General features: G+C 46.3%; 1 protein-coding gene across 2 annotated transcripts in view; it reads right to left on the reverse strand.

Annotated features, from left to right (window-relative positions):
• LOC135450101 (unconventional myosin-X-like) overlaps positions 1 to 20610 on the reverse strand; it is an 87984-nt gene that overhangs the window by 63025 nt on the left and 4349 nt on the right. For both annotated transcript variants that reach the window (XM_064717898.1, XM_064717897.1), the window contains exons 2-5: positions 10660 to 10758; positions 5352 to 5510; positions 1543 to 1730; positions 1168 to 1302 (exon numbers count right to left, since the gene is read on the reverse strand). In XM_064717898.1, coding sequence (XP_064573968.1) covers positions 1168 to 1302; positions 1543 to 1730; positions 5352 to 5510; positions 10660 to 10758 — 581 coding nt within the window. The remainder of the gene's footprint in view (positions 1 to 1167; positions 1303 to 1542; positions 1731 to 5351; positions 5511 to 10659; positions 10759 to 20610) is intronic.

Genomic DNA, 20610 nt, shown 5'->3' on the forward strand with positions numbered 1-20610 from the left:
GCTTTCTTTAATACCTCAGGTTACACTCACTCCCTCAAAATTTCCCCCAGCATTGCAGCACAGGAGCCTGGGGTCACACTGCTTCTCTCTGTCATTCTTTGCTTCCTTATTTTCTCTGCTGCTCTTTGCCTCTTACCAGTTTTCCTCAGCCACACTTTTCTTCTTCAGGTTTTGCAGATACTTTTTCCTTTCATCTCTCTGTTCCAGTAGGTCACCTGTGGGTCATGGTCCCTCAGGGTGTCAGGACCTCCTCTGGCATGAAGTATTTTCCCTGAAACATGTCTCCATTCCCTCACTGCTGCCAGCTTCTCTCTCGCACACATTTGATTCAGGCGCTTCCCTGCCTGCCTGATGCCTCGTCAGAGTTTAGGTGGGTGGTGGTTGTTCCCTGGTGCCAGCTCCCATGGATGGTTCTCCATGAAATCACTTGCCAGGACATGGATGGTTCTCCATGAAATCACTTGCCAGGACAGCAGGAGAGCTGCCACATTGCCCATGGGACTCCTGAGGGCAAGACAAACCAGCAGCCTGGAACACAGGGAGGCTGGGGGAAAGCAGGGGCTCATGGAGGAAACCAGGAGTATGACAGAGACTCCCTGTGAGGACAGCTACAGTCAAGAGCTAGAGCATTAATTCTCCAGCTTAGGAGACACATCCCACATTGCTGCTGGAAAGAAGCCTAATCCATCCATGGACAGCTGGGAAAGCAGCCAGGGTGAGGCATCCCAGTAGGATGGCAACCTTCGTGTTTCCCTGATGTGACATCATTGAGCTCTGTGATCCTCTCTACCAGGTCTGGCTCCATCCCTGCCAGAAGGCAGAGCCCCCCAAAGGCAGGGCCCCCCAAAAGCAGGGCTCTCTCCAGAAGCAGGGCTCCCCAAAGGCAGGGTCCCCCAAAGGCAGGGTCCCCCAAAGGCAGAGCCCCCCAAAAGCAGGGTCCCTCAAAAGCAGGGTCCCCCAAAAGCAGGGCTCCCCAAAAGCAGGCCCCACCCAAAAGCAGGGCTCCCCAAAATCAGGGCTCCCCAAAGGCAGGGCCCCCAAAAGCAGGGCCCCCCAAAAGCAGGGCCCCCCAAAAGCAGAGCCCCCCAAAGGCAGGGCTCCCCAAAGGCAGGGCCCCCCAAAAGCAGGCTGACCCAGCACTCTGGGTGCCCACGAGGGTGACTGTACCTGCTCTCCAGGATGGCTTCTTCCACATGAGTGCTCTTCTCAGACACAGGGGCCCCAAGGGAGGTCTGGCTCATGGCTGACAGGAATTTTAGGAGCAACTTGGTGCTCTCAGTCTTTCCAGCTCCACTTTCTCCACTGTTAAGGAAAAGCACACATTTCATTCACAAATCCAGGACAGACAGAGCTGATGACCATCCTAGCCGCGGCACAGAAGTGATCTCTAGGAACAAACATGTGACATCTCTGCTGTGCAAGCAGGGATCAGGCAAAGGCGGGGAGGGTGGTGAGGGTACTCAGGCAGATGTCAGTGCAAATGGGAGAGCAGGAACAAGGCGTGTGATGCAGCCATGGAGTAGCTGGCTGTCCATCTCTGACCTGATGAGAACACACTGGCTGTCATGACGCTTCCACAAGCAGCAGTAGCACTCGTTAGCGGTGGCGAAGATGTGGGGAGGCAGCTCACCCAGGCGGTGCTGTCTGTACAGCTCCATGGCATCCACACCGTACAGACCAGGGATGGCTCTGTAGGGGTTTACTGATGCCAGGATGGAGCCAATGTTTGTCTACGGGGAAAAAACAAAACACAGAAAGGAAATGAAGCAAGCTCCTGGGGAGAAAAAAAAAATCACAACAAAGCCAGACCCTGAAATAAGTCATGGCGAAGGAGAAAGCCTAAATAAGGACACTGAGCTTCAGCAGAGAGCTGCACAGTTTGGCAAAGATGTCGAACCCCAGAGAAGGAGTTGTACAGCTGGGTATGGATGGGGCAATCTGAATTTTGCTGCTTTATAATATAACATTCTTATCCTATTGTCGTTGTTAAATTAAGCTTACACAATTTAAAAACATGAATCCATCTTCATACCCAGCTACTTTGCACTGTGCTTGCAGCTGAGCAGCAGAGCCAGGACTGAAGGAGTGTCAGGAGATACCTTCAATGCCACAGTCCTAAGCAAAGGGGGCTTGGCAGGGTTCAAGAATCTCCTGAACAGAGTTAGAACACAAACATACACACTACATGTGCAAAGAACCACTAAAGCATATAATTTTTCTTCTGCTGCAAAAAATGCTGTTTGGTGCAGCTTAAATCATTTGGTAAACCAAATCAATATTGACAGCTGAAGATAAAGCTCTAGATTTCAAGTCAAAACATTTTTATATTTTCCAAACATTTTATTTTGAAAATATTTATTTTGAAAATCTCACAGTCCAAAAAAAGAGGTAGCAAGATTTAAAATAAAATACCCAGACAACAACACTGAATTTCAAATGTATTATTTTGTGCAGTGGAAGGAAATTAATTTTGCTTTTTGGGGCATGACTTTTTCGGTTCAGCCAACCAGCTCAAATCCAGTTATTCTCAAAGCTGCAGCTCAGAGCAATGGTGCCACCTCTCTCCTAATGATGGCTTTGTAATATGGTCAACATCCATGCTGCTGGTGTGGTGGCCTCCCTCACTGGGACATCATTTTGGACTGCTCTACTCAAGGAACACCCATTCTCAGCAGACATGACCAAATAAATACTTAGATTGCTGCAGGAGGTGCCAAGCTTTATGGTCAGGGACAACATCTAGCATTAGCTCCAAACCATGAACTAACTATAAGTCACCCATCAGACATAAAAGCATTTGAATGTATCTACTGGAGAAGCTGTAAATTAAACACGTGGTGACAAGGAGGACTCATCAGGCCAAATGAAATCTGAGCCTATAGCAATGCCAAGCTCTGAAGCCAGACTGATAAGATGCCATAGTCACCAAAATATTTAAAGCTCATTTATTAAAGCAGCACTCAGAGATCATTGTGGGAGGGAAAATCACCTTGGACAAATTGCATTATCAGGATAAACACACTATCATGGATCAAGTCCTGTGGACTCTCTGACAGGGACTTTTGTGGGCAGAAATAGAATTAATTGGTAGTGAAAGCAATAAGAAGCAGATGATCTTTAGCCAGAGAGGTGCAGAGAGAGAGAGAGAGAGGAAAGCATTGGGTGTCAAAACATGAATTGGGGAAAAGCATTGTACAGGCGGCTGAGGAACAGGCATTGCCCAGAGACTACAAGACATTTCTACGTCCTTCACAGCATCTCTTCTTCTCAGATGTTTCAGTTTGTGTTTTCCGTTGTAGTTTCACTAGGAACAGACCTCTCTTCCAGAGAACTTCTGGAAAGTCCTTTCCAGAACTTCTTCCAGTACAGCCATCTCTTTCAAAGGTGTTCCTACAAAACCTTTCCACTACCCAGTTGCAGTCTCCTCATCACATGCATTCCCTCATAGACAATTTCTATCCATAATTTTTAATGGCAGTAAAGCCATGTACATACCAGCTACTTTATCAGCAAAGTAATTGCCCCTAAAGAATTCTTCAGAGCAGGACAAGCCACATGGGGCAAGTCTACTTCTCCGGACAATAGATCCTACTTGGATGGTTAGGCATGGCTTTGCTAAGGAGAGCACAAAATGGGGCAGTACAGCCCCTGGCTCATTTCAGCATCACTCTCATTATGTTTGGTCTACTTTTATTAAGGAATACAGGAATTGTAAGAATGAAGAGGGAAGATGCAGGTTGTTGCTGTGCTCACATCATTTCCTTCAACAGTTGGGTAGAGCTTGAATAGTATTTATCTGGAAAACAAAAGGTCCTGTTGAGCTTGTCAGTATTGCTGTAGTAAATTAATTATGGGTGCCAGAGCAGTCTAGATATACTGCTACCTACACTTCCTGATCAGAAAGAATTCCCTTTAGGAGCTCATGATGGGGTTAATAATCCAACAGTGAGGGGTTCTTCCCAGTGCTGAGCATGTTGCAGAGGTCAGGCCCCTTCATACATCTCCAAAAATTTCAGACCGGAGATGCACATTCATGCATGATGCAAAGGCAAAAAACAAGGTGTAAAGGTGCTAAACTTCAACACCTTTATGCAGAGATGGAGAAGGCTCAGAACTAATGCTGAATAAGAGAAGGAATGACATATGAGAGCTAGCTGAAAGGCTTAAGGAGGTACAGCTGCTATGATACTGCTGGTGTTGTGGCATTTCTGGTGCAAGGCACAGACTGAAAAGGAAGAGAATCCTGAATTGCATTTTAAGGTGCGAGGAAGAAGAAGCAGGAGGAATACGCCCAAATGGGGTCAAAAGCTGCACAAACACATAGCATGTGTCAAACACAGGACAAAAAGAGCAGCAGGGATATGGGCCATCAAAATAATGTGTGCATGTGGCTACTGCCACAGGGTCACAAGGCTGTGTTGACAGACAGGCAAAGGTGCCTACAGAAAAAAAGAAAGAAAGAAAGGAAAAAATAATTTACAGTCTCCTCTGCATCCAGTGCAGGAGGTGGTTCAGAAACAGGGTCACTTTACTGATAATTTACTGGAATACAGGTGCATATGGTTTGGTTGCCTTGATAACGGTTGCTATGCAACACAGACAGAGATTTTCATTTTTTCTGTCATATTCTGAAAACTCTGTGTGCACATAGCATGGACAAGCAAGGTAAGACAGTCTTTGCAATCTATCTTCCTTGTTCTCTCCAAGTCTTAGCAGAGTACTGTCATCCCAGCAGTTCAGGAATGTCTTGTACCAGATGTGCTTTTCCTCAAAAGTCCCTTTCCTAGTACTTGTCTCCTTCCTGAGAGGGAAATCAGGAGATGCTATGAGTATTCATTCATCTGTGCAAGGACAGCAGAGCAATCAAAAAAAAAAAAACCCAAAAAAACCAAAAGGTACAACTGCAGGTAAAAGCAGAACAGTTGGGCAGCAGGTTTGCATTCCTAGTTTTGTTAGGCAGTATCTTTGTCAGATCAGGAGGGATACTCAGCAAGCCCCTCTGTACACTGCACTTTCCACTCTGCTTGGCCATAAACCATGGAACAGCATAATGGGGAACCTGGGGAATGTGAATGGCAGCTCATCAAACATGGATGTTCACAGAGGATACAGAGCTGTGCAATTACCACAAAGCTCAGAGGTGAACATTCATGTTTTGGAATTTCCTCCATAGAGGCAAAGAGGCCCCTCTGATAAGGGTAGGATCTCACAGGGATGATGGAGCTGGCAAGGCAGGAAATCCCCTCCAATTCCTATCCTCAAGAGACAAGGATAACATCAGCACTTCACATGCAAAGTGGCAGCCCTGAAGCTAAACAAAAACCACAAAGACAAAAGGGAGGAGCACTTACATAGATGTTACCCTGCTGGTAGCGCTGGTGAAGGTTGAGCAGGATGGCAGCTTCATGTAGATCTCCCAGCATGGACATGTCTTCCACCCCATCGATGCTGGTCTGGTGCATGGGTAAGACCTTTTCTCTGGACAGGGCGGCCTTGGGGTACTGGAACACCTGGAAGAATGGGGACAAGGACAAATAGTCTAATGACACCTGGGCACATGGTCTGATTTCCTAGCAGGAATGCACACCTTTATATTTTTGCACTGGAAAAGTAAATTAATAAGACACAGACCTGCTTCCTACTTTTACAGTCACTCTTCCATTCCTGTTCCTACATATTTGAGCCCTCTGGCCAGAAACTATACAGCATACTCCCTCCCTTCTTTTGCTACACAGTCAACCTCTCACTTTCACCACTGATGGGGACAAATCAACACAAGGTTACTTAATTTCCCCTTAACAGAAGCAGGGCACCAGCCTCCAGCTGCTAGGCTAGACAGGTATTACACACTGCACTCATGACTGTGAATAATGATGGCAGCTTCTCCCAAGAGACCAGGAACAGTCTTTCACAAAAAACACAGGTGAGATCATGTCTCTGACCGTGGGGAAGGAGAGGAAAAGCTAATTCACATTGCGAGTTTGGCCCTGCACCCTCCATAGCAGCAGCCAGAGAGCATCTGGAAGAGTTTGTCGTCTCAAGAGCAAAGGAAAGCAAAGCACAGGAGAAGCCAAATAAAGTAGTGACATTCTCTCTGTGTGATGACACTTATGTGTATGATACAGCTTTCAAAATATTTGTACAGCGACACCTATTAACTTCTATCACTGCTTAGGAAGTGCTCATCTCTCCGTGCAGCTGCACTCATCTTGTTTCAATTGCAGCATCCTTCTTCCTGCTGGAGCTTTCTCCTCCTCAATAACCCCCTCTTCAGTTATCAGGTCATCTCCTTCACTCCTTTGAGATTATGTGACTGTTCCCCTCCACCACATGCACATCCCAGCCCTCCTTTCCTCCTCCTCAAGCACGATGCTGGCATTTCACGCAGGTTATTTCAGTTGCTTCCCACTCTTGGATTCAGCCATGTGCCATCTCCCACCCAGCATCCAAAGCTGTGCTGGATGGTAAGACCCAAAGAAAGACAGATGGGAGACTTCATACAGACATCCTGGAGAAGGAAACCGGTCCACAGTAACCCCACCAAAGAATTTTGTGCTTTTCCTCCTCTCCCAGTGCTCTGGTCCCTGCCTCATTTCCATCCCTGCTTGTCAGCCCTCCTGAGTGCCAGGGAGAATCTGACGGTCCCACAGAGAACCAGCTCTAATCTGTAGCGTTGCTCTAAGTGGTTTCTCCTGCCCACCTCCCCGGATGCTCAGGCTGCTGTCTGCGCTGGGGAGAGGCCGTGCATGCAGCTGCAGGCTGCAGACAGAATGAGGTCACCCAGCCCCCTGCCAGTCCCTGCAGGGCGCTCACAGCTGCAGCAACTGCAGGTGCTCACCCCGGGGCTCTGAGCTGCACCCTGGCACTGCAGGGCAGCAGTAACCCAGTACAGATCCCCTGCAAACCACCACAAGAGCAGCTCTGTTCTGGGAGGCAGCTGGGGAGGCTCAGTCCCTCAGGTGTGTTTGCCCCATTTCTCATCAGTCACACCTGTGTGGCAAGGACTATTCGGCCTCTTCCACTGGCAGGCTCCTTCACAGCCCACTTCTTCCACCAGCCAGGAATTTTGTGTATTTTTTTTCCAAAAAATTTCAAAACTTCAATTTCAAATTTTTAAAAAGAAAATTCAAAAATTTCAAATTTTTTTCAAGAAATTTTGTGTATTTTTAATTTTTTTTCAAAAATACCCAGTTCGCATTCATGATCAGTGTAAAACAAAGCCCAGTCCTGCAAAAAGGCTCTCTCCAGGCCTCTCCACACCAGTTCTGCTCCTGGGTGTCAGAGAGGTCTGACTGCCAGCAGAAGGACCCTCACTCTGCAAGCATGACCCTAAAAAAAGAAAAACTTTTTTCTTCTTCAGAGCAGAGACCTCAGGCACTTTCACAAGAAAACTGAGGGAGCAGAAAGGGAGAAAGAGACAATTAAATTCAGGAGAGAGTACAAGCTGCAGATGCACAACATCTGGACTGTCAGAACAAAATCAGTACAGCACTTTCAAACCAGGAGGCAGCAAATGACCCTGGCTCCCTCTTGTCCGCTGACTTACCCAAAATTTGGAAGAGGACAAGTAAAAAAAGCATGACGTGATCTTCCCTTATAGCTGCTTGGTACTTACTCATCTACTACTGCTCTGTCAGCACTTGCAGCCATTTGGGCCAGAAGAGAAACATTAAGAAAACATTAAGACAAAAAGCTGAGTGGACAAGTGTCCTAAAAGATACCAGGAGCTGGCAGTACCTGTGCCCAGAGGCTGCCATGCACAAAAAGCGATGGGTCAGAGCTCATTTCCTTGTTCTTGATGACAACACGGCAGGAAATGGAACCCTGAAGAGGAACAGGGGTCCTAAATACACAAGTAAATAAGTAATAGGGCTTAGAAACTCATGTTATACCTGTCTTGAGCCACTTGGCTGGGGCCTCCAGCCCAACTGAGGTTTGGGAGGAGATGGCTCTGTGCCTCTGGAAGACACTTGTGACATGTGGGAGAGTTTTCAGGTCATCCCTGGCACTGGAAGAAAGCTGACTTTTCATTTGTTCTCTGCCCTTCAGGGGCAGAGTCTCTGTATCACCAACAGGCTGCAAGTATCATCCATGCTCCTGGACGGGGACACATGTTCCAAGACTGTCAAAGTGACTTTCCTCAAGGAGCTCAGAGGTTTGAGACACAAACAGGACGATGCTCCACCCTCAGAGTCCCAGTAAGGAAGCTTTTGTTATCCCACTGCTCACCCCTGGATGCTTCCAGCAATCTGCAGGGGAGCAATTTCCAAGATCCTCCTCCATCATCCTGATCCAGGAAGGGTATGCCAGGCTGGTGTTCAGCACTACTGAGCTGAATGTGACAGCTGATTTTTCCTGAAGCAAGTAAGAACTCAGGCAAACGGATCTCTCAGCAAAGTTGCCCCCAGAGTATCTCTTTTTTAACAAGCTAATATATAAAACACAAAGTTATATGTGTTAATAAGCAGATCTTTATTTTTGGGAAGGAAAATAATCACCTTTAAGTCTAACAGGCGCCTCACAGCCAAAGATTTCTACTTTCTTACCAGTGATAAACTCAATTTGCCTCAAATTTAGCCTAAAGTGAGGGTAAAATGACCATGACTCTCACCAAGGCCCTGCAATGGTCAGGAATAAAGCAAAATCTGGGCAGCAAACAAGCCAAGATGAGGTTTGCCAGTGCTGCTCACCAGGCTCAGCAAGGGAGAAATTATTCCTTTTCAAACTCAATTCCATCCATTAGTGCCATCCTGAGCACACAGCAAAGCTCCCACCTGGCATCCAAGTTATATTTATCCATAAAGCATTTGGCTGTTTTGTCTGGATCGTGCTTTCCAATCTTGTGTTTCACAAGCAAAGCTCCTCCTTTCCTCCCAGGAAGTCACATTTCTGATGGATTTACTGCCTGAGGTGTTTTTAAGGAAGTGAAAACAAATGACAAAAGCTTGGAAGCATGACTGGACTTCTTACCTCGGAGCTGCAGGAGCTGCAGGATGCTGGGCCACAGCAAACATGAGGACAACTAGATTTGGGGGTGCTAAAAATCACAGGGATCACCTGCCCCATCCAAGCCAAAGTGAAGACATTTATCAGAGTCCTTACCCAGGGTAGGAGTGCCAGTCCCTCCCAGAGGGATGAAACAATGGATGTGGCAGGTGAGGGAAGCACACAGGACAGCTCCTGTGGGTGGCACTGAATAAAGAAAGCCCTTTAATGATCTCCATGAGCTTTTATTCCATGAGCCATAAAGCACATGCTCCTCCAGCCTAGTGGTTTCTTGTTTCATGGAAGAAAAAAACCAAAACCCCGCTTTTTTCTTCCACATGTGTAATCCACCATGCATTATCCTGAACATATTTCCCAGCATGCAGGACACGGGCTGGAGGTGGACAGACAGCTCTAAAATGGGATTCCTGGTGTCCTTTCAGAGGTGGCAGGTGGGTTTGAAAGATTTTGGAAGGCCACAGCAGCATGTCAGAACAGACAGAACTGGGAACGTCACAGAAGTACTGTCACCACTTTTTGTCCCTCTGGAGGCTGCTGCATTACCTGTGATCCCTTAAAATGTGTCGGTGATATCCAGCACTCCCAAAACACGTCAACTGCTCAAGAAGGGGTCTAAGAGACTACAGTAATCAGATAAAAAAATCTGTGTTTGCTAGGGGAATTTCCATCTCTGAGAAACAAATCAGGCTCTTTATAAAAGAATGATGACTTCAAATCTTACAAGACAAGACTGAAAAACCTGACAGTCCTACCACTGACTCCACAAACCAGGGCTCTAAATCCCCTTTCCCCCTGTGCCCTCCTTTGTTTGCCAGGTAAGAGGCTGAAGAAAACTGTGCATTTTCCTGTAACAAAGCAGCCACCTGCAGGGCCCATTCACCACAGCAGCTGAGCAGGTCTAATTGCTCACTGCTGGAGGGCACAGTCCTGCCCATTTCCCCATCCTCCTCCCTGCCCAGGCACCAGCCTGACTCACCCAGAACCTCCCTGAAGGCTGTGGATATTTTCCCAGGGTTAGCCAGGCGAGCTGACTCACTGAGGACTTGGATGATCCCCAGAGGTCCCTTCCTACCAATATTATTCCAAGAGCACTGCACCCCAGGGAACCACAAGGAGCACAGGGCTGGAAATCAGGCAGGAAAGGAGCTTGTTCTTATCCCTGTTGGAGAGCTCTGCTGCCTTGCTGAGCTGTCCTGTGCATCTCTGCTGCCTTTGCACACTGGCTGGCACAGGGAGCCCACTGCCACATGCCCCTGGCCAAAGGGCTGACAGCAAAAGCTGCTGGAGCAGCTGGTGGTGAGCACAAGCACCCCTAGAGTGGCACAGCTTGGCAGGAAGGGCCGCTTGGTTATTGGAGCTGCCTCCTTCCAGGAGCACTTAGCCAATGTAATGATTTTGTTAGGCTGTTAATGCAACTCCTTCAAAATGGCACAAGGGAAACCAAGAAAAGTGAGGTAGGCAGAGAAATTAAAAGAACAAGAAGAACAATCTTTTTTAAACATTTGTTAGGTATTTGGTGTAACAGCGCCAGGTCACTTTTCAGAGAGAATTGCAGCATTTCCATTGATAAATTTCAACATGATGGTCATGCAAAACCAAGAAGTCCATCTTACAGCTTGGCTTAGGGTACATACTCATGCAAACTTCACTTACCATGCCATAATCTGAGGTGAAGAGAACATTTCCATTGGCACACAAGCCAACAGTGCATGGCTGCAGCTGGTCCTGCTCCTGCAGCCATACCCTGGCACCCTGCAAAAACCAGAAGACATCCCATTAGAAAGAACTGGAGCCTGTGAGATCTGCACCCAAGGAAAGCTGGGGGAAGCTGCAGTATTCAGAAGCTACTTCCAAGCTACAGCTGCTTAAAATATTTAAGTAAGTTCTACTGACATTTTCAGAGAAATTGGGTTTGTTTTTTCCTTATGTAACAGGAGCGGAAGAAAAAGCAGTTTTAATGAGCTTCATGCGGAAACTAAAGTAAGGAAACATCAATTTTTACAGAAAGTGTCATGGAAAGATACCAACACACAGAATAGTTGGTTTGACTGTCTAAATATTTTAAAACTTGGAATAGCCGGTCATTAAAAGCCATGCTATAATAATAATAGAAAATATAAATAAAGCATGTTTACAATGTAAACAATACACCCACGCATCATTGTAAGTCAAAATGCTTCCAGAAATCACCAGCTAAGAGGATTTCACAGAGCTTTGTTTGCAAACTCTGGCAAGAGTTTCCTTTGGTAAATGACATGACCTGAGCGTTTCTCTGATGTATATACACACAGATGTATACACGCTGGTCCTGATGCCTGATGTATGTATGCACTGGTGTTTATATCTGGTTTTATATGTGATGTTTCACATACAATACAACATCTTAAACTTCTCCATGTCTCTCAAGACAAGTCTGAGCACAAGCTCAGATTTCTGGTAACACACCCACAGGGATCTGCAGGACAGGTAAATCTCACAGCTTGCCTACCAAAATAGTAGGAAAAACAAGTTTGCTGGACTGGTCCCTTCTGCCTGTGGGACCTGGTACAAGGGAAAGAGCAGGAGCATGAAGGCAGATCAGGGCATGACCTGCAATTACAGAGCTAGGCATGAAGTCACACCACACTTCAGTTATTGCAAACTAATCACTTCCATGTCTTCCCATAGAAATCACATAAACTCTGCTTAGATAAATATTGAGAAAAATCCAAAGTGCTCAACTGTTGAGTAACATTAGGGCCATGCTGCCTTTCATCGATTCATAGACTGACTTTCTTCCCTTTTTTTATGCCCCTAAATTATTGATTGGGAGCTTTAAGCCCTTCCTACCCTCTTAATCCCATCAGCACCATTAGCTCTTTGCTTGTAGGCTTAATATGTTTGAAGAAATTGAATAGTGTTTCTATATTACATTATACAAAATGTGAAACACTAATTCTATTTTTAATGATTTGTTTTTACTTTAGGTGGGTTTTTTTAAACTGCTTAAGTCACTCTAAACACTTTAGTACCCTGGACTTTCTTTGCTGTAGGAGATACATCTATAGGCCCATTTCCAGTCCTCCCAATAAAAGATCTGGGTTTAATGACATTAAAAAGGTGTACATAATTCTAGTTCTGCTGTTGTGCTCTAGCTTTACTGCTGTGCTCTGGTCTAGAGTTTTAAGCAGTTTAATATCCCCTCACCAAGTGAACGAAGAGCACCCTTGCATCTGATCAGCACCTAAACCCATGGATGGTCTGCAGAGATCATCCTCATGGCCAGTGAACAACAGCAATAGAAAAAAATGGAATCTTACATTACAGATTTGAGATCCCAGAGCGCTGGTGTGGACAGTACATCACACACAGATTTTGAGGAACTATACAGAGGACTTGTTACATCCTCTTGGATTTTCCAAAATTCTGGATGCTTGAAATAAAGTGTCCTGAGGCATCTGGGCAAGACACTGCTGTTGAGAAATCATCAATTTCCCAAATCACATTCTGACTAGTGCGCATAAACATATGCACATCAACATATGTTTAAAGATTTTTTTGCTACTTTCACCAGACTCCTATTACCGCCATGGTAGAAAGCAAAGAGTCAGAAAACAGGAAGGTTGTGTCTCCAAACAGTGGGATGAAAGAAAGCCTTTTATAAGACACTAAGTGTAAACATCCCCAACAGTGCATTTCAATGCCTTCAGACACCAGTAACCCAGGGTGGCAGGGATGAGAGCCTGAGGCAAGTGCAGTTTAATCAGAAGACAAGTCTGCACCCCGCCATGCACACTGTGCCCCAGTGCCACAGCACACACACCCTGTGTATGGCAGTGTGCCACCACCACAGCACCCTGCACACACTGCCCCTGGAGACCAGGGCATCCAGGTTACACAGACTTCCCACTCCCTGAGCTCAGAAATTAACTTGGAGCTACAGGCAGCTGATAATCTGACACAGAAGAGACAATCCATGGGCATGAATACTGTTATTCAATAGGTACCACTCAGAAGGGAAAAGGAGATAGGCAATGGGATCACTCAACTATCTTCAACACATAGAAATTATCTAACAGCCCAGACTGATTCGGACCCCTTTCCCAGCAGAAGTCCATGTGCAAAAGTATTAACAAATACTCCTCCAAGGAGACATAGCTCTTTTGTACAACACCACACAAGCTTATGGCAGTTCTTCTCCCCCAGTTCTTCTGTGAGCTGCTGAGGAATAGAAGGCAACATGCTGAAACTCCCAGGCCCTGTGATATTCCAGCTGCCCAGAATGACTTACTTCAGTTTACTCCGATGTTGTAGTTGTTTGTACAACAGCAATTGCCTCTGCACAGCAGAGTAACTGCACCCAGTTATGCTTTTCCAAAAGGAATATTGTGCTGAGACAGCCAGAAAAGGAACCACAGAGCAAATAATTATTTTAACTTCTGCCCAGCATAGCCATAGCCCCATTTCCTGAAAGGCAGAGTTTGTTTTAGTGCATCTCCTTCCACCAGCCCTTTTTTCTAAACATGAAATTCCCCAAGGAGCCTTGACTAAATACGGGAGCAGATGGTGGCACCAAAAAGACTGCCCCACTTTACTCCCCTGTCCCCCAATGCCACACATCTCATTGATCAGCTGAAAAGATTAAATTGAGCAGAAAACTTCCAAAAACTGCCAGGCAGCAAGGCTGAACTTCCATAGGAGGAGCAAGGTCAGCAGGACTGAGCAGTGCCCAGCAGTGATGTGCCAGCTCTGGGGGCCCAGGTCCCACAAGCACCATGATTGAAATCCTGCTCTTCTAGGACAAGAGAAAAAACCCTTCAATTTCCATTCTGAGATACAAAAGGTCCACCCTCACCCACAGACAAAACAGTTTGTGAAGCAACAAGCAACACCAATTTGAGAACACCTTGTAAGACAGAGGAGGAACAGCAGTGATGATTTTGTGTAATCACTTTCCATCAAATAAAGCTGGCTGAATACTGATCATGCAGTTAACTCAAGCCCCTTATATAATGAGCTCATCCCCACCCAATTATTCTTTTACTAGGAGTTTATTAGGTTGGTCTGCTGCTTTGGTTTTAAAGGGAACAAGAGCAGGAACAGAAAGGAAGAATGAAACAGTAATGTACCAGTTCCTATATCGAGGGCAGGTCACTCAAATGTTAAACAAACTCTGAGACCAACATCCTCATTCCTATGGCCTCAGTAACAATCTATTCATGAACTCGCCTTGCCACAAAGTGCACAGCAAAGCACAATCCTGAAAAGTGATCTTGTACCGTGGGGTTGTGATTTAGAAAACAAAGTTGCTTGCATACAGAGAGCAGTGTTTCATCAGTACTGGCCCATGGTCACACCATCATGCCTTCCTCTGTGGACAGTAAACTCTAAGCTGCCATTTCTCAGTTCAAATAACACATGGCACTTTGGATCCTAGACGCAGAAATAAATAACATTTCCTGCTATTCATGATATCAAAATTCAATTGAAGCCATAGATTTCTTGGCCTTCTATGCCTTTTTTTTTTTTTTTTAAGAGTGACTGAAACTGGAAGTTCTCCCTTGCATTCACATGCCTGTATCTGATCTCAGGAGATGCACTATGGTGTGTCAGCAGGGAAAGAATAAGGGAGACCTTGTGTGCTGCACCCAGGGAATAGCAGAGAAGCAGAAAGGCAGCACACAGCCCTGACTGCAGCAGCGAGGCATCCACACATTGAAGTAGAGTGTGCAGCCAGCAGCCACACACTCATCAGTTATCAGCTGTTGAAGGCAGCAAGGTAAGCTCCAGAGCACAAAACCTGCACATGCAGGTGCCTTGGCCTCTCCAGGGCCTCCCAGCCCAGCAGCAGACCCATTCAGGGATTGACATAAAGGAAGCAATTCCACAGATGTATCACTCTTCAGAAACAAGTCTTGCTATTCTGTTCTCCTTACTCCATGTTCTGGACTACCTTTGGATCTTCACGTTTTCCCAGGACATCCTCTGTCGTCTGGGAACTGCTTCTTCCCAGGCACAAGCAAGAATGAGCTGTCCCACTGAACCTCAGGACACAGCAGGGCTGCCCCTCTCTGAGTGCACTTAGACATCCCACTCCTCCTTGTGCACAAACCTACACAATTGCCAGGAGTAACATGCTCAGGAGGGGCTAAACCAGGATGGCTGCAACAATTGTCCAGGGTTATTCAGAGAGGAGAAGTGGTTTTGTTTGAAAGACACCTTTCAGTGTGTGAAAGGTGCATACGATTGTCTGCTTTTTCCCGTACAGGAAGTTTTTTATGTTTTCTTTGTGTTTGAACTTTACTGTCTCAGCCTCCACATCTACCTACAAGCACAATACTACAAGAGGGTCTTGCAGTGCCTTCCTTGATTTAGGTAAGTATACCAAATCAGCCCTTCTGCAAGGGGCAAGGATGTCTCAAAAATGTACACCCCTGCACTGAGAGTCTGAGACAAAAACCCCTGTGGGTGCAACAAGTTTTCAACTACAAGTACTACCTACATAACTTACCTTTGTCGTCCTAGCACACTGAGGCTGTTCAGTGGGTATTGGGCATCCAAGCCTTGTGTTTCTCCTGGCAATGGATCCATATGCTCCCAGGCTTAGGAAAGGCTCTCCTGGCAGCACAGTGCTGAGCCAGCTCTTTTCCCAGCCTCAGTGGCTTTGTGGCTGCAAACCACGAGGCAGAGACTGGGCCAGAAAGGCCCTTGCAATTCAGACAAAGCCGGAATCAGGTTTCAATAAATGCACTTTCCAAGAGATTGATCTGGATGATCATGAATAAGTGATAGGACAAATATAAAGAGCCTTAGCTAATGGATGTAGGGTTGGTGGGGAGGGGGAGTCCCTGGCAGCCTAGCCCCATATGGTAAGGAATGCAACTGTGCTGTTTTTCTGATGGCAGGCTGAAATGAAGCCATGGGCTTTGTCTGATCAGCAAAACCAGGACCAGCTCCTGGAAGGGAGGGGCAGCCCAGAGATCACAGGTAAGAGAGGCAGAAGGAACAGCTCAGTTGGCAGCAGCCAGCCTGGAGCAGGTGGCAAGAAGGACAATACCTGCAACAGCACTAGGGACAACAGAAACTAAAGTCTGGTTCTTGTCAGGCATGAGGGAGACACAGTGCAGAGCAAAAAGGGGCTGGATTGTACCTGTCTGGTCCCACAATTCCCACAGAGCAGCTCACTGAGCTTGGGCAGCCCCTGCAAGCCAGCAGGGCTCAGAGCTGGGCACAAACTGCAGCCACGGGTCCTGCTGCTCCAGAGCTGCAGCCCAGGCTGAGCCCATGACTCATCCTAGTTCTGCCAATTAGCAGCCCCATTCCTCACTAATTAAGGAGCAGAGCCCTCAGTCTGCCAGCAGCTTTGCAGAATAGCAGTATCAGGAAAAGGTTTGTGCATTTTAAATAATCTAAGAGCACTAAGAGTTTGTCACTTGTGGTCACTGATGTATGTGCACTGCTTCCCACTCCCCTTTTGCCTCCCCCTCCCATCTGTTCTGTTCCTGTCTCCTCCCCCAGTTTGGCTGCTGCACAGCTTCTCTTCTCATTCTCCAGAACATCTCCAAATATTTCCCAGGAAATGCCTGGTTTGTGGAGGTAATTCTTAATCTTCTCAAAGAAGCAGCTACACACTACAGGAACCACACAAACTGCTTGTCATGGGCAGGGAGGGAACGAGCCCCCAGCTGTTTTTTACATACTTCAGAGCTGCCCTTTGCCATGAGCACAAGGTGCACAAAAGGAGGCAGGTGTGAATCCTTCCCCACACCACTGTACACTCTCTCCAAGCTCAGTTTAAGATGAGCTGTCCCCCGCAATTCCACCATGGGCAGTGGAGTCACTCTCCTCCTCAGATGAAGTAATAATCCCACAGAGTTTGCAACCACCTGAGCAATTCTCACCAGTCATGAAAATGCATACTGAATTTCATTAAGTTCATAAAAGTACACACGAATTCCATGCCTTCATTACAAGATCTTCCCTGCCTAAAACTTCATTTAGGAACTGAATTAAAATGAGTTGCTCCCTAAGCACATTAATCACATGGGTATCTATAGATGTGTATTCCCTGTCACATCAGAGCAGCACTGGCTTTCCTAAATCCCTTCTGTAGCCCTGAAAGGAAGGAGGTAACATGGCATCTGCTAAAGCCCAGCCTGGCCCCAGCAAAACTTCCCCTGACCAGCCCGCAGCTCCAAACTGAGCAAGTAAAAGGTATTCCTGCCCTGCTCTCAACCTGGGCAGTGCTTCTCAAAGAAGCCTCTCCCACTTGCCACCAAATACACAGCGAGGCGGCTTCCTTGCAGTTCCCTCCCTCTCTCAAATTCAGCCAATGGCTTCAAGGGTGAGGCTGGGCTGAAGGACAGAGTTTGAGGTGCACAGAACGGAGTTCAGGGCCTCAGGCAGCCACAAGGACCCAGCAGTCTGTCACTGGGCAGCCACATGTTTTGTAAAAATCTCAGACAAGAGCCCTGAAACAGTATTTCTTCTGCAATGTTTATTATGCATAATTTGGGATTATGCCCAATAACTTTTTGCATCTTGCCACATCCTTGACTTTCCCTACCTTGTGGAGTTCTACCACCGACTCACACATCATACAGAAACGTACGTTTTTAAACCAGTCTCATCACTGTGAAGCACAAAATCCCTTTTTCTTGCAGTCAGAGGTAAAGACACAGAGGAATTCAATCCACCTTCTCTGTCTCATCCATTATTTTCTGCTCTTTTGCCATGTCTCCCCCTATTTGTCATTTCACTAATAAAGTAATCGCAGGTTTTTAAACTCTTCATGTGAGACATTTTCCTGGTGTTTGCTCGTCCTCTGCGTCCTTCCTTCAAATACCACTCAGAAAGCAAGTGGAGTGCCTCTGAGCTGGGATGCAGTGTTTCAATCTGAAATAAGAGTGGAAACAGGGAAAAAATGGGACAAACAACCCATGTAAGAAAGAAGCTGGGAGACAGGAAAGACAACAGAGTCTGTTTCACTCTTTTCTAAAATAACTGGGTACAAAGACATGTGCTAGTAGCAGCTTCCAACTACTAGATGTGGATGGCAGCACTGGGATTTATCATAGAATCACAGAATAAGTTGAGTTGGAGGGAGCCTGCAAAGGTTATCAAGTTCAACTCCTGGCCCTCCGCAGGACCAAGAGTCACACCATCTGCTCCAGAGCATTGTCCAAACACTTCCTGAACTCTGGCAGGCTTGGTGCTGTGGTGATAGAGACAGACAGAAGTTTCTAATAAACATCCCTGGAAAGCACCCATCTTGCATCACACTGTGGTGCTGAAGTGCTTTCAGTAAATGGAAAGGACACAAAACATTTTAAAAATCAACAGGTCCAAGAGTTCCCAGAGATCTGTCCAATAAAGTTTCTCAACAGTTGCTATTAGTTTTTTATAAGTCTGGTAATGCTGAGGAAATTCCAAGAGATTGAAAGAGTCAGAGTCTAAATAGCAATGATAGCAGGATTATCCCTGGCAACCATGGGTTGCTGAGTCTGAGAACCCAAGGGAAAATACAGAGGTTTTGCTCTCTGCTGTTCCATCTTAAGGATATTCTGGCTTTAACTGCTGTCCAGTGCCAGTTAACATGGGGAAGGAAGTCTAGTGAAAAAGGCTTCTTCTTCCTTAGCATCCAAGCACACGAGATAATTGTGCTGACCATGATTGACTCTCGTGGTGTTGCCCATGTAGAATAGAGAATTTCAGTAAAAGTCAGCTCTTGAGGAGCAAACAGCAGCAAAGGGATCTCAAAACTGTTGTAATGATGGGGAAGATCACTACTAATTGAGGGAGTTTCCAACAAATGCCTGCAGTGACAGGGTCAGCAGTATTTTATATTCTCATCAAGGACCTAAAATCTCATGTAATTCTGACAGTACTAGCAGATGCCAACATCTGGCTGATAAGTCCCCACAAGGATGTGACCATCAGAGCAGTGTGGATTCCACAGCCCCCTGTTAGAACAAAACAGGATTAAAGTACAGCCAAACAGAAAGGTCATCATCAGGAGAGAAGGAATGCAAGGAGTACTTCAAACAGAGGAATGCCTTCTGGAAAGTCACAGACCCAAAGAAGATTGCAAATTGCTGAGCAGAAACTCCCAGGACATTTGGTTGCAACAAGAGCTGATGCATGTCCGGGATGTATAAACAGAAGTAAGGAAGTTTACTGCTTACTTATGCTTTGAGGTGTGAGAAAGAAGCCTTCCAGAGACAACATAAAAGGCTCAGTCATTTTTGCTATTCAGAAGGATCCCTTGTAGTGCAAAAGTATTTGTGAAGATGTTAATGTCATTATGTAGATTTGCCAGAGCTAGGGCTGACCTATCTAGCCCAGACAGTGATAGTGGGGGATCAGAGCAGCATGTGGCCCAGCATGGGCTGCAACCTCATCTCTGCCCCTGCATCCTCACTGACTCAACCCTGCTGAGAGCACACGACAGACAGTAGCACTGAGACCCCTCTCTGCTACCTGCTGGCTCACCTTTGCAGCAACCCAGAGGCAACCTGGTGCCAGAAAATCATTTTTTGCAGGCAGAGAAGTTATTTGGGACAAAGTGAGTCTCATGAAGCAGAAGAAAAGTAGGACCCGAAAACGGATGGATCTGCCAGACACCTCAGAAATGAAGCAGGATTTATTTTAAAACAAGGTTGTGTAACCACTTGAAGAAACTGCAAAAAGCAAGGGATCTTCCAGAAATAAGAAGCCCTTCTAGAAAGTGTGATTCAGCCAAATCTTCATCATTGGCTCAAGATGCAAGTAACAGGAATAAACAGCACTAATACACCCCTCATCATCCTAACCCTAATTTCCACCTTCTCATGAAATAGACTGATGACTGGATCTGTGAGAGGCCCCACCACCAGTTCAGTTTCTGTGACAATTATTACATTTGTATGACAGGACCCCTCAGTCCTCTGGGCACTGTGCCAAGTGAGGCATAACAGGCCCTCCATAGGTGTTTTTCCTGAGACTTGGCTCTACATCACCACTGAACTGTGGGTGATCACAGATGGAAATGAGGAGGCAGAACTGCAGAGTTTAGGGTAACTGCAAGATAACCAGGAAATCCAGACTCTCACAAGTTTCAGGCTTAATAATCACATTTAGATAGTTCACATATTCTCCTTACAGCAAAAGGGGAAAAAGAAATTGCAAAACATTTGTGATCATTCTGTTAAATGTAAGTGTGGCAAGAAGTGAAACCAGAGCAGAACAAAGTGGCTTTGGAGGCCACAGTGGGGCAGCTGCATGCTGGCCCAGGGCAGCCTGGCTCTCCTTCATGTGGGGGCTCTCACTGAGAGCCTGTGCCAGCCCACCCTCTTGCTGCTGATGGGATGTGACAAGGTCACGGCTCACGCAGCCTGGCTCCAGATGAATGCCCTAAGGAGGGAGCTAGCAGGACTCCCTCTCTTCCGCCAGACACTTCTTCATGTCACCTTTGGCACAAGAGCTTTCTTCCTTGCAATTGCTGCTCCAAAACAGGGCAGTCAAACCCTTTTGTCCTATATCTGCCTCTTTATCACTCTGAATGGTTCAGGGGAGACACAGCTTGCATGGAGGATCCCGTGTGTAGGAACATCCATGCTACACCAGCTGCATGGGTATCTTCAAGGA

This window comes from Zonotrichia leucophrys, chromosome 7, assembly GCF_028769735.1.
Source record: "Zonotrichia leucophrys gambelii isolate GWCS_2022_RI chromosome 7, RI_Zleu_2.0, whole genome shotgun sequence".
Lineage (NCBI taxonomy): Eukaryota > Metazoa > Chordata > Aves > Passeriformes > Passerellidae > Zonotrichia > Zonotrichia leucophrys.